This window comes from Schistocerca nitens, chromosome 12 (genome assembly GCF_023898315.1).
Source record: "Schistocerca nitens isolate TAMUIC-IGC-003100 chromosome 12, iqSchNite1.1, whole genome shotgun sequence".
Taxonomy (NCBI): domain Eukaryota; kingdom Metazoa; phylum Arthropoda; class Insecta; order Orthoptera; family Acrididae; genus Schistocerca; species Schistocerca nitens.
The window spans coordinates 13,239,179-13,253,720 of NC_064625.1; the positions used below are offsets into that span (position 1 = coordinate 13,239,179).

General features: G+C 42.0%; 1 protein-coding gene across 1 annotated transcript in view; it reads left to right on the forward strand.

Moving 5' to 3' along the window:
* Positions 1–14,542, forward strand: part of LOC126215136 (aminopeptidase N-like) — a 172,133-nt gene that overhangs the window by 59,796 nt on the left and 97,795 nt on the right. Inside the window, exon 5 of the mRNA XM_049941799.1 lies at positions 7,368–7,517. Within this exon, the coding sequence (XP_049797756.1) occupies positions 7,368–7,517 (150 nt within the window). The remainder of the gene's footprint in view (positions 1–7,367; positions 7,518–14,542) is intronic.

The following is a 14,542-nucleotide window of genomic DNA, read 5'->3' on the forward strand; positions in this document are numbered from 1 at the left end:
CTACAATTACGCGCTAGCAATAAACAATAGCTACACTAATTACACAAACTACAATAAAGATCAGAAGATTCCAGTGAGGTATCCTGGGCTATGGGTCGACATATGAAACGTCCCCTTTGAAAAATTAGTGAATTACTGTGCTGGTAAACCCCTTACGTTATTTGATTTTCAAACACCTGAGCAAAACTGAACGTACTCAGACATTTCTCTCGTTACTTATTCTGATCATCACTAAACTGACACACAATATTTTTAGCGCAACGCAATCTGACTTTCAATAATCCCAACAAAAGAATGGCCCTGACTAACAATAACCTATACCTTTCATGAATCACTTACCTCACAAAAATCTTCGTTACTCGAACTACTGCAATACAGCGAGCGCCAATAATGCCAGCTAAATAAAAGATTCAAACTACTGAACGCACTAACTACTGATAGGCATAGTTAGCAAATGAAAGATTTTGATAGAGAACAAACAATGTATTTACCTTAATAATGTTCAAAAGTCATAATATTTATATATCAGTTCATGACATCCAGTCTTACAAATTTACTCTCTCTGATGGACACACGTCCAGATCATCCGCTCTCAAAACTCCGCCATCTCTCTCCCCACATCCACCACTGCTGGCGGCTCACCTCCAACTGCGCAACGCTATGCGCTGTTCACATCCAACTGCCCAACACTACAATAGCATATACTCCAACAATGCAAACCAACCACAGCCTTCACACAGCACAGTCAGTGATTTTCATATAGAGCGCTACGTGGCGTTACCAACATAAAAACCTAAACAACCTACTTACAGATGCTGTTCTCATAGACATGACAGGATTCGAGGTGGACGAAACCTTAAGGACAAAGTTTCTGGAGAAATTTATAAAGACTCCATATGTTTGTCGGACACGTCGTGCGAGGAATATAAGAATCAAACAATGGGAACTACAAGCAGGAATATGAACAACGTAGGAAGAGATAGGTTGCTATTTACCATAAAGAAGGTACGTCAAGTTGCAGACATGCACTATTAAAAGACACTCACATCTACATCGATACTCCGCAAGCCACCTGATGGTGTGTGGTGGAGGGTACCTTGGGTACCTCTATCGGTTCTCTCATCTGTTCCAGTCTCGTATTGCTCGTGGAAAGAAAGATTGTCGGTATGCCTCTGTGTAGGGTCTAATCTCTCTGATTTTATCCTATTGGTCTCTTCGCGAGATATACGTAGGAGAGAGCAATATACTGCTTGACTCCTCGGTGAAGGTATGTTCTCGAAACTTCAACAAAAGCCCGTACCGAACTACTGAGCGTCTCTCTTGCAGAGTCTTCCACTGGAGTTTATCTGTCATCTCCGTAACGCTTTCGCGATTACTAAATGATCCTGTATCGAAGCGCGCTGCTCTCCGTTCGATCTTCTCTATCTCTTCAATCAGCCCTATCTGTTACGGATCCCAAACTGGTGAGCAGTGTTCAAGCTTTAGAGCTCGTCAGTAAAGAGAGACAATCACACAACATTCACACACACACACTCACACACACACACACACACACACACACACACACACACACACACACACACACACAAACAAGCACGCCTCACGCACACACGACCACCAACTCTAGAATCTAGCGCCGGCAATCTATCTTTTTCACACATTGAGGAGTATAAAAATACAGATACAAGAAAAGAAGCACTTTTTTTCATTTTTAATGAATCCATAATGGTTTCGTGTGGCACGTAGAGAGCGTACAAGTTCGTCGACGTGCTGTATTTATGATTCTAAGTCTTATTTCCGATATTTATGGAAAAAAAACCGAAATATTGACATTCAAAGGACGCTAATTCATAAGATATGCTTGATTTATTGTTCTAAATTTTAAAAAGGTTCAGCCTGTATCCAAGCCCTCTACTATGAAGAGTAAAATGTGAGATTCTTTTTCTCAGTTCTAACATTTGCCAAACGCTTCGTTTATTGTGTATCTGTTGTTGTATTCATTACATTACAATGCACTAGCACCATGTGTGGTCTTCCTTCCTAGAATCTGAAATGAGTTTCTTAAACTCACAGGTCATCTTTCTTGCTACGCACATACATAAATTAATAACGTTTACGTGATTATCTGCTATTTTATTTACTTTTCTTTACCGTGATTTATTTCCTCAGTCAACTACAAATCTCGTTGCAGGTTTCAGGAATCATTTTCGTTAGTAATTATGGGGCTACAACAGCAGTGAATTTGTGATCCTTTAAACTTCTGCCAGTCGCTAGAAATCACCATCTAGCTAGCAGCTTCTCCATGCGGTTTAGAGCCTCTCTCATGACTATATTCAATTTCATTAAGAATGGTTTGATTGTGTTCAGCAGCTCCGAAATGCGTGATTAATCCTTTATTAGACAGTTACGAAAAACAGCGGCTCGCGGCTGCTTAAGTAACAGAACGTGCATGAATTTCTTCCCTCGCATTAGCAGTCTCTTTGCCAACACCTTTCTGTCTCTCTTTTCTCCTGTAAAGCAGTCAAGGCAAACCCTCGTCTTCGTTTCTGTGTAAAATCAGGCAGGACCTCGTAAATCATAAACACAACAGGGCGGTCGGGACGTGTGTGGGCTGACACGAAATTAGTCGCTTGGTCGGTCGGTTGGTTGATTGGTCTGTCGGCCGGCTGACAAATTGGTGCCTGTGTAGGGCCCGTTATTGGTGTTAGCTTTATTTGTTGCCATTGACAGAAACACACGTCTTTGATTGGCGTTTGCTTTACTTCTTGCCCCTGGTAGATATAGACGAAAGAGAAACGGGCGACAACTGTGACGCAGCGCTGCTTGCTTGCTGCCTGTTTCGTCAGCTGAGGCGTGTATTGTACCTTCGGCCGCCGTGGTTTTCCGCTCGCCAACGTGTGTTATGTGCGTGTGTTTTGTGTGTGTTGCTTCACATGAGCTACCCTCCTGTAGCGCTGTTACTGCTGGTGGTAACCCAGACGCAGCGTCTGCACCCGTCTTCTGTAATCACGTCGGCGGGTCCCCTGGCTGTTTGTAACGCCTCTCTAATCTTCCTGCTCAAGGTAGGTGGCTGTTTTTTCTAATACGCGTGAAATGTTACCTGCTTGCAGCTCTCACCCTGGTGTTGCGCCACTGCTGACTTCGTGTGTCACTTTGACGAATATATATTTCATGTTTCCGATATCTGTGTGCTAATCATCTCGTCTGTATACAGTACTCCACACTCGCGGCTGATTTCGTAAACTCCAGCAGCATGTAACTTGTCGGCTGTATGTTTCTTTGCGCAAAGGACATCTTTTATTTCATTACTGCTTCGCAAAATTGCCCTGAAACGTGCTCAGCGGAGATTTTTGCACTTTCGCTCTATGACCCCGTGTAATAGGGCGGTGTTTCGTGTCTTCCTTCTGTTCTTCGCTATTGCGTTCATCCTTTCTCGCCGTTGGTTTGTTCGTCATCTTCATCTCATAACCATTGGCTCCGTAGATGAACCTGAGATTTTGTAGCAAGGGAGAGTGGTACACGGTGAAACAAAAATTATATTTTTGATTATTTTGCAGAAATCACTTCTTACAGAACAAAATATTTTTTTAAAAAAAGAACAATTTATTGCCAAAGTTTTGGAGTGAAACATAAATAATTTGGCAGCTAATTAAGAAAATGAACTTATAGTTTTTAAAATATCCTGCAAATGTTTCACTGTGTACTCTGTATAATATACAGTCAAACACATACGATTTTTGCATTATTAATGCTTGAGTAGATTAGATCACAAAGGAAACATTAACAGTGTTAAATATAAATACAAGCATTAATTGAAAATACGTTTTGCTCTGTGAAAATCAAATCTACCAAAACTGACATGGTGTTCTTTAGCCACAGACAACGCAGAATCATTGCAGCGTTCCTATGTGGTACGCAAACAGTGTCTTCTGCTTATGGGAACTCAAAACCTCTTCTATTTTTACTTTTTGGAAGGTACGAGCCCACATATTCATCGCCACCATAGATCAGGACGTTAGCTATGAAAACACATCATTTGGAAATTATGAAAAAACGTAATCGCCAATCACAACATCCCAGTTCAAATAAAAAAATCTACTGATGAACTGCCCTATGATCCATCAGGTGAGAAATATTTATCGCCTTGTTCTTCACCTTCGCTTGAAGCCCTTTTACTTTCAAATTACTGAGTTTTCTGCTTGTTGGTTTCTTTGCATTTCTTTTCTCATTTTCTTCCAACTTCACCCTTTTCCTTAAATTTTTTTCTGCAGACGCCTTCTCAGGTGTTGAAGACAATATGATGTTTCTCTGTTTTGAGTGTCCATTTGTTTTTCTAGGAGAATCTTTTGGGAAATCACGAAACTCCTTCAGTGAGATATATGCTTCAACATTTTGCATATCACGTTTCTAAGTGTTTGGAGGGCTCGCACGTCCCTCTGATTCCAGTGGTTCTGCTGGGTTAGGCGCACCATCTGAATTTAGAGAGTGGTCTGAAACTAAAGACATAGGAAAATCCGACTCATCGAAAATGTTAACATTAAATGGGTAAGTTCCACATTTTCTAAAACCAGGAGTTACATTTGTTAGTGCTACTGTTTTAAGAAAACTTTCGCTAGCACATTTTCCAACTATAAACTGTCATAGGGCTTTTTTTGATGTGTGTATCTAATGGGTTTTTCAACTTAGTGTATAAGGATCTTAAGCTGCCGTTCTGAAATCTCCCTCCCTCTCTCTCTTGATCCCTGTTTGCTGTATTGGTGCATTTTGTTGGATGTGGGGTCTAGATGTGAATGGACAACACTGTGTTGATGATGGAATTGTTTACCGTGTAGAGGGTGGTCATCAACTGTGTGTAAAGCTTGTAAGGGTTAAACTTTTGTATTTGTGGGAATCTACAGCCTCAAGAAACGTCAACATGGTCCGTGGTAGGCTGTAATGCGATGTTTGTTTAATCGTGCGATTAGCCAATTTGGAGTAAGCGTCTTTGTAAAATATGTTTGTAACATTTGTATTTCATGTCATTTTCACAAAGTAGCCATAATCCTTCATTTTACGAAAGGATCCAGACTGCAGTGACACCTTTTAAGATCGTATTCTGAATTTTGTTCTACGCGTAACAACATAATAATTAGTTAATCTCACGATTGAATAAAGATCGCATTACAGCCTGCTGCGGACCATGTTTATGTTTGTTGAGCTTGTAAGGGTGTTGCAGGATAGGTTGCGCTGAGAAATAATAGTTAAGAAAAAATTCGATACTTTTGCCGATTTTGAGCTTTTTATCATTGAAGTTAGCCAATAAGACTGTTGCACCCACAAATTCAAGCGGCCCGCCAAATACAATTAATGTCAGTTCTTCTCGTGACATAGAAGATAGCGTTCAAGACTACTCAGCCTTTGCCTTGGGTTCGGTTCTTACTACCATCTCAAGTCCAATTCCTGTATTGCACTCTTGTTCGGCTGTAGGAAACAAAACGAAGAACACATTTGGGACGCCTTCTCTGGAGGGCATTTGAATTCGTGCAGCGGCCTGATTGTCCAGTTTCAATTGGAAATGGCGTAACGTATCGAGATTTTTCTTAACAGTTATTTCTCAGCACAACCTACCGTGCAACACCCTTAAATTTCTATTGGCAGTTTCTGACCACCCTGTATATCTGCAGAACTTCAGTACGCCATATAGATGGAAGGGAATCAAATTGTTTTTGTAAGTAATGAAGACTGTATACACATTACACTTTGTCATCCACTGGTTGCTCTAGTAAAACAGAATATGTGTTCAGATGACCTTTACCAACTTGAGATTTCTTCACTAAGACTCTCTGGTCATATGCTCTCAAAGTGATTTGCATCAAATTTCAGTATATATAATTTTGTTTGAATCTGATGTGATCTCATAATACATTTTGCATAAGCATGTTATAGGCCAGTATTTATGCGAGTCCGTTGGGTCTCCTTCTGTTGCTAAAAGGCATGTTAGAACCATATGGGGCGTTTTGGTCCAATAAGTGGTTGTTGAATAAAGGTACCAGATTATACTGTGAAGTATGTGTGTTGAAGCGTTTGTGCCAGAAATTCTACATGTGTGGTTGGATCTGGTGCTTTCCAAGTTAACGCTGATATTACTGGGACAGTGACGTCTACCATAATGATGGTGCTAATCGTCCATTTCTTTTGCATGTTTTGTTCTTTCCTCCTCACTTTTAAACTGGATGCTATTTGGATCGCTGTGCAGGGTAGCCGCCTCGTCTGGCTCCCCCCATTGGAGGTTCGAGTCCTCCCTCGGTCATGTGTGTGTGTGTGTGTGTGTGTGTGTGTGTGTGTGTGTGTGTGTGTGCGTGCGTGCGTGCGTATGTGTGTGTGTGGTCCTCTGCGTAAGTTAGCTTAAGTTAGATTAAGTAGTGTGTAACCCTAGGGGGCAGATCATGTCAGCAGTTTCGTCCCATAGGAACTTACCACAAATTTCCAATTTGTCTCATAGCTCATTTGTTACGTACCATTATAACTATAATTATAATAATAATTAGTATTATTATGTACTGCTCCTGAACTATATTTATAATATTTGTAATTCAATAAGGATGTCTCATTAGATGTAAGAAAGGGTCTGTATGCCAGGTGAAGTAAATGCACTAATAAATAAATTAAATAAATCTGTACTTTGACTAGGCAGTCATTCCTAAAGTCTCTCCTTGATGATGACATGTATAAAATACAGTGTTCGAATTAATGAGAGACAGAAGCAGAGAAGCTGTGCAATGTAAACAGAGTGAGGTTGAGGCAGGGCAGGAGTACAACAGCTAACTATATGAATAAAACGTTCTCGGTTTTCCAGCTGCGCCAATTCGAATAAAATGCTCGAGCTTTCGATGGCCATCGAAAAAACCGAGAATGTTTTATGCATGTATGCTGTTACGAAAGACTCCGAGGGCACGTAGCTAACTATATGTGTACACTGCTGCCCACAAGGGGCTCAGCACAATACAGTTCCAGCCGACATACACCTGGCGCCTCTTCCCCTTCTATGATGAGCCAGTGAGTAGGGGATGGATGTGGCAGAAGTACAACAACTAATTTCTTGTGTGTGTTTTTTTTTTTGCCACCAGGTGACTCTGCAGGATTCGTTTCCGCCCGACGTACTGGCACGCTTTCCTCTGCAACGACGAGCCAGTGAGTGTGGGGTAGATGGGGCAGAAGTTCAACAACTAATTTGTGGTGTGTGCTTCTGCCGCCAGGTGGCTCGGGACAACGCAGTTCCAGCCGACATACGCCCGGCGCGCTTTCCCCTGCTACGACGAGCCAGTGAGTGTGGGGTAGATGGGGCAGAAGTTCAACAACTAATTTGTGGTGTGTGCTTCTGTCGCCAGGTGGCTCGGGACAACGCAGTTCCAGCCGACATATGCCCGGCGCGCTTTCCCCTGCTACGACGAGCCCGCCATCAAGGCGCCTTTCACCTTCAGTTTCAGCGTCCCCTCCGGCTACAATGTGCTCTTCAACACCCGGTTGAATTCTACCATGTAAGTCCAGATGCCTAACGCCCCTATTTGGCTTTCGCACATTTTCATTTAGAATCGGCACCAAATGATGTGTGTCCATGTGGTAGACACAGGTACAAAATACATTTCTGTTCTGGAAACAGCATGGGAATTGAACCGCAAGCATGGAATGGTTAACAAACATCACTATAAAATACATAAACTATTAATACTCAACTTGTACACTGAAGATCTACATGTGTTGCAATGGTCGACCGGTGTGGCCGAGCGGTTCTAGCCGCTTAAGTCTGGAACCGCGCGACCGCTACAATCGCAGGTTCGAATCCTGCCTCGGGCATGGATATGTGTGATGTCCTTAGTTTAGTTAGGTTTAAGTAGTTCTAAGTTCTAGGGGACTGATGACCTCAGATGTTGAGTCCCATAGTGCTCAGAGCCACTTGAACCATTATTTTGTGTTGCAATGTAAAATTCTTTCCCTAGTGATGTCCTTTACATGCACAATTGTAAATCTCTGTACAAGAGTTCTTTTGCGCCTGACTAGAGATTACGTTCGACGAAGCTAGCAGTCCTAGCCGCGAGCTACCGTATCTGAGGCGAGGTAAGCACTGAATAGCAATGTACGTCACTGCAGTGCAAAGTAGCTCCTCTGGCATCGCTGTAGACTACACTGGCTGGGCCCTAAAGATTAACTGGGGAGTAGCTGGCGAGTAACTGCAAGTGAAAAAGTTAAAAACTCGAATTAAAATTCGCGGTGAAATGATATCAATGATAAGACACACTGATGACATTGCTGTCCTCAGAGAAACTGCAGAAGAATTACTGGATCTTCTAACAATACCACCACTTGCAAAGTAGGTTAGACATTAGATTAATAATGTTGCTCACGCAGCATATGTTCGCTTTATCGGGCAACAAGAAAGTTATTGACTGTGGATGATATCGTCAGAATGGAAATAATGAAGTCACTGTAAAAAAGTCATTAATTTTGGCACTTATCTTGAATGGATTCCCACGTAGATCTCGTCGAAGTTGTTATAGCTCATCTTGTTGATTCTAGGGTGATTCCACTTTGACTGCTAGAAGGTCCAGATCTGTATTTTAGCAATATTTGAAGACCTAACAAATGCGTTTTTTAGGAAATTCTTAATGATCAAACAATCCCAGATCAGAACAATGGTATGGTAGAAATAATTTTTGACTTGGTGTTCACGATCCATATTTTTATTAAACTTCTTGTAAATTCACATGTACTTCTTCTTAATTGTCACATCATCAAGAAAACAGTTTTTGTATCAATCTCCATATATTTAATTTCCACTTCAACCAAACCCAAGCCTTGACTGTTCTTTTACAAAGCGAAATAACAACTTCTGCAAAGTGAAACAAAGCCTTCTCTGTGCGCATGCGCGCCAAAACGGTTACAAGTAAGTCAAAGATTATGACACTCTCACAGAAATGAATACACAAAAGAACCATATCACTGTAATATATCGATACATCGGAGTACGTATACATTAATAAAACCACATGTGAATATTGTCACAAAAATATGTCTGTTACTTCGCAGATAAGTAGTACGATATTACTGGTATCGAGAACTGGGGTTGGAGTGCCGTTATGGTCACGTAAATGGTTCAAATGGCTCTGAGCACTATGGGACTCAACTGCTGAGGTCATTAGTCCCCTAGAACTTAGAACTAGTTAAACCTAACTAACCTAAGGACATCACAAACATCCATGCCCGAGGCAGGATTCGAACCTGCGACCCTAGCGGTCTTGCGGTTCCAGACTGCAGCGCCTTTAACCGCACGGCCACTTCGGCCGGCAAAAGAATCATTACAATCTGTTGAATGGAATGAACAATTTAATGAGTACATAATACGGACTGAGAGTAAATCGAAGCTAGATGAAAGTAATGAGAAATAGCAGAAATGAGAACAGCGAGGAACTTAACATCCGAAATGGTGATCTCGAAGTAGATGAAGTCAAAGAACTCTGATAGGTAGGCAGTAAAATAACCTATAATATATGGAGCAGAACATGAAAAGCAGACTAGCACTGGCAAAGAGGGCATTCCTGGCCAAGAGAAGTCTACCAGCATCTAACATCGGTCTTAATTTGGGGAAGAAGTTTCTGAGAATGTACATTTGGAGCACACCATTGTATGGTAGTGAGATGCGGACCGTGGGAAAACCAGAAAAGAAGAGAAACGAAGCATTTGAGATGTGGTGCTACAGATGACTGTTGAAAATTGGGTGGAGTGATGAGATAAGGAATGAGTAGGTTGCCCACAGAATCGGAGTGGAAAGTACGAGGGTGAGTCAAATGAAAACCTTAAATTTGTAATAACAAATGGAAATTTCGCGCCGTTATCCTGTAAGTTGGTAAGCGTGCTACAAACAGCGTGTAGAATGGCCTCTTGGTGGCAGCATAGTGCAGATGCACACATACCGTGGCAGTATGAGTATAAAGATGGCCGCCCCACTTGCGACATGCACCAGGGAGGGACAGCGTTCTGTTATTCGGTTTTTGCGTAGTGGAGGTGTGAAACCTACTGAAATTCATCGACGAATGAAGGTTCAGTACGGTGATGCATGTTTGTCACAGCAGCAAGTCTACGAATGGAGCTGGAAGTTTGAAAATGGTGTGACTGCAGTGGACGATGCTCCTCGTCCAGGTCAGGCACAACGAGTTGTGATTCCACAGAACATTGCAGCAGTTGAAGCCATAGTGAAGGAAAACCGCCGAGTGACATTGCAGCATGTTTACAGATTAGTCGTGTCAGCACACCACACTGTGCATGATGTGCTCCAGTTTCACAAAGTGACTGCAAGATGGCTGCCATGGCAGCTGACTCCTGAAATAACAACGTGTTGATGTTTGTGAAGAACTTCTTCGGCGCTTTGAACGAGAAGGTGATGGCTTCCTTGCAAGAATCGTCCCTGTGGGCGTTTGTATACAGCAGAGTAGAATTATTACGTTACTTAAATTTGTGATAACAGTAACAACACTAAACAGTCAATAACCATTCAAACTATCACAGAAATTACAGCAATTACAAAGTCAAGATTGACGAGGTTTCTCCAAAACCCACAAGGTTGTATGAGGATGCTTCATTCGCAACTATCGGTTTCACGTCAGTGGAGACCTAGGCCTGGCTCATTCAGCAGTCATGCTTTGTACATTCTGACAGGCATCTTTTGGATGTACTCAATTTTGTTATGGCAGTGTACCAATGTGGTTTAACTCTTAACTCCCTGAAAGCTCGGACTACATAATTGTCCATCTACATTATGCAGATATAACTGTTGTGAGTACCTGTCATCTTTTTTTTATTGCAAACACTTTGGTTATCTACTTCTAACATTTCAAAAATTTCACACGGTAAATTGCATTCTTGACAGTTAAACCTGAAGATGTGTCAATACTAATGTGAAACCGGCAGTTGCGAATAAAGCAACTCATCATTCTTGACTTTTTGATTGTTATAATATTTATGACAATTTGAATGGTTATTGAGCATTGAGTGTTGGTGTCGCTATTCACATATGTCTGAGCTGTGGCTGCCGTCGCCAGTAAGCTGTTTGTACTTAAACATTATTTATGTCCACATCAAAGCATGTATTTTTCAATTACACAATGTCGATGATGTCAAAGTTGCTGTGTATCTAGAAATCATAGAGCGCCATGAATATTTAGAATATAGGTATAACTATGTGTATGTGATCCTGATAGCATCCAACATCTGTCCCATCTCACACTGTCACAGGCGGCACTTTGTACTTCTTCCAGCCGTCAAATGAGAAACGGCCACACTTCCTCGTCTGGACACTACTGTCACGGATATGTTAGAATGTTAATGTTCGTGAATCCAGTCCCTCAGCATTTGATGCTCATTTAAGAGAGTGCAAGCATTCTAATAATGACATCACTGAAAACATCACCATTTGCCACAAGGCATGACAAGGTAGATTGTTGAACATCCTAGAAAAATAGAGATAAAAACTCATAAGCTGTGTATAGAGAACTCAAACAGTACGTTAACCGAATTGGTTCGGATTACAGTTTTCTCAGGTTAAATGCATGTAAAACTAGCTAAATTTTACATTGTATGTTGGGTCATCTCTAGATCTAGATTCGAGTTGACGACCTCCTTATATGATCGCCTCAGACTTTCCGCATTATGTCCGACTTGCTCACTGTGTTATTCGTGACAGTTAAACAGGGTGTTTCAAAATTACACCGACAAATTTCGGGGGGGACGCAGAAGACGTTTTAAGGAACAAAATGAGAACAGGAACCCATGTCCAGAACCAAAGGTGCAGAGTGTCAAAGTTACAGCTGCCGACGCCTGTAAATGCATGTACTCGTATACAGAGGATGATTCCGTGTTGATACTACAAACTTTCTGCGAGGATGGAGAAGCATAAATTTACTAATTTGAGGTGAGGATCTCTGCTCTGAAAACGAACGAGTCGCAACTTACAATGGAAAGTCGTTCTGATATCTGTGGCAGTGGAATAGATGAGCCGGTACTGTTGTTGCTAAGAATGTAGGGTAGTCAACTTTCAGAGGTGGTAGTGTGGACCAAGACAAGGAATAATGTGCAGTAAACATGCGCTCTGAAATGAATACCTCAGCGGCTCTGAGCACTTGTTCATCTTCGCTAATGTGAAACACACACCTCCTCTGTTGAACAAGTGCTCATAGCTCGTAAGGTATGCATTATAAGGCCCATGTTTATTGGACTTCAGCCATACTATCACTTCCGAAAGTTGCCTACCGTGTAATCTTAACAACAGTACCAGTATATTACAACCTTGTAGTCGGTTATTTCCGGGCTTTACCGCAGCTCGATACTTTTATCCTTGTTGATCATCCTTGAAAAGTTGTAATGCCATTAACGAGTCACTCTGCATATAGGAGGCGCCGACGCCTATAATTTCGACGCTCTGTAGCGTCGCCGGATGACGTTTCCGAATACAGATTCCTAACCTCATTTTGTTCCTGAATACACCTTCTGCATCCCCTCGAAGTCTGTAGGTGTGATTTTGAAACTCGCTGTATGTACACTAAGGTGACAAAAGTCACGTGACACCTCCTAATATCTTGTCTGACCTCCTTTTGGCCGGCGTAGTGCAGCAGTGCGATGTGGCAGGGATTCAGCAAGTTGCTAGAAATTTTGGGGCATGCTTCTTCTCTCGCGGTCCATAATTGCGGAAGTGTTGCCGATGCAGGCTACAGTTTTTCATGCGTGTAGTGTCCAACCGATACGCCCACGAGTCGAGGATAAGCGGTGCAGGTGATGTCGTGGTGTTAGCGAAGGCACTAGGCCTGTCGTCTGCCTCCACAGCCCACTGAAGTCAAATGTCGTCGCACTGTCCTAGCGGATACGTTCGTAGCATGACCGGCACTGCTGCGGTCATTTCACGCAGTGTTGCTTGTCTGTTAGCACTGAGCACTTCACGCCATCTCCACTGCTCTCGGTCGTTAAGTGAAGGCCATCGGCCACTGCGTTATCCGTGCTGAGAGGTAATGCCTGAAATTTGACTTTCTCGGCAGACTCCTGACACGGTGGATGTCGGAATATCGATTTCCCTGACGATTTCCGAAATGCAGTGCCTCATGGGTCTGGCTCCAACTACCATTCCGTTATCAAAAGCTGTTAATTCTGGTTGTGTTCCCATAATCACGTCGGACACCTTTTCTTATGAAGGACTTGAGCACAAAGGAAGCTCCGACAATGCACTGCCCTTTTATATCTTGTGTACGCGGCGCTACTGCCATCTGAATGTGTGCATATCGCTGTCTGATGACTTTCGTCACCTGAGTCTATTTAAGTATTCTCGACTCCTAAAGAAGCTTCGATATTTGAGTAACAATACTCACTCGAAACTTTTTCTCAGGTGACTGCCAACAGTGTCGATATGCTTGGAGAAATGCAGTCTTACAAATATATACTTATTCACAATCGGTTTCGATCGCTGATTACCTTCACAGTGGAAAAATTAACCATAAAAGACGCAACAGCTGACTGGCAAATGCCAGAAAAAGATTCTTCACGCCATAATACCGGCTTAAGCAAACAGAAAACATTGAAAACATGAAACCATGTACCAGCAGTAAGTCCACAGCAATAATATATTGAAAAGTCAGCCTCAGTTGCGAAAATTTTATGGCCTTTACCCATGTTTCGGATAGATTAATCTAGCCTTCTTCAGAAGGATAAAATTACTATAACATGCCAGAGTAAGGCACAGTAATCACTAAAAATTAAGAAACTGACATGATGAGACCGTGGCTGTGTACAATTAATGTAGGTTGATTCTTACAAAGAAGAAAACAGCAACCAGCCACTATTAATACTGCTATTTACGTACATAAATAGCGCCATAACCGGTTTCGAACTGACAAGTTCATCATCAGACCGCTGTTCACAAGATTTGCAAGATACCCTTTACATAATCGTAAACTGACGATTATGTAAAGGGTATCTTGCAGTTTACGATTATGTAAAGGGTATCTTGCAAATCTTGTGAACAGCGGTCTGATGATGAACTTGTCAGTTCGAAACCGGTTACGGCGTGCCAACCTAGGTGCCGCTGCCAACCGACCGCGTGGTCAAGTGACGCCGGGGCTAGACTTCAGTTCAGTAGTTTTAATTCGACATGGTACCACACTACTATAGGTTTTAATTTTTAATGTTTACTGTGCCTTACTCTGGCATGTTATAGTAATTTCATGCTTCCGAAGAAGGGAAGATTAATGTAGCCGAAACCTGAATTGAGACCAGAAAATCTTCGCAACTGAGGCGGATTTTTCAGTATATTAGTATAGATCACAGTTGCTGACCGGGCTGCAATATGCTAAAAATTTTCAAGTCCACAGTACTTTTCTGAGTCGCTATAACATACAGTAGGTTAACACACAAGACATAGCATGTATGACGTGTGAAGTTGCCACAACATTTTTCCACTGTGGAAACCGGTTGTGAATAAATACAATACTGGCCACTAAAATTCCTACACCAAAATAAATGCAGATGA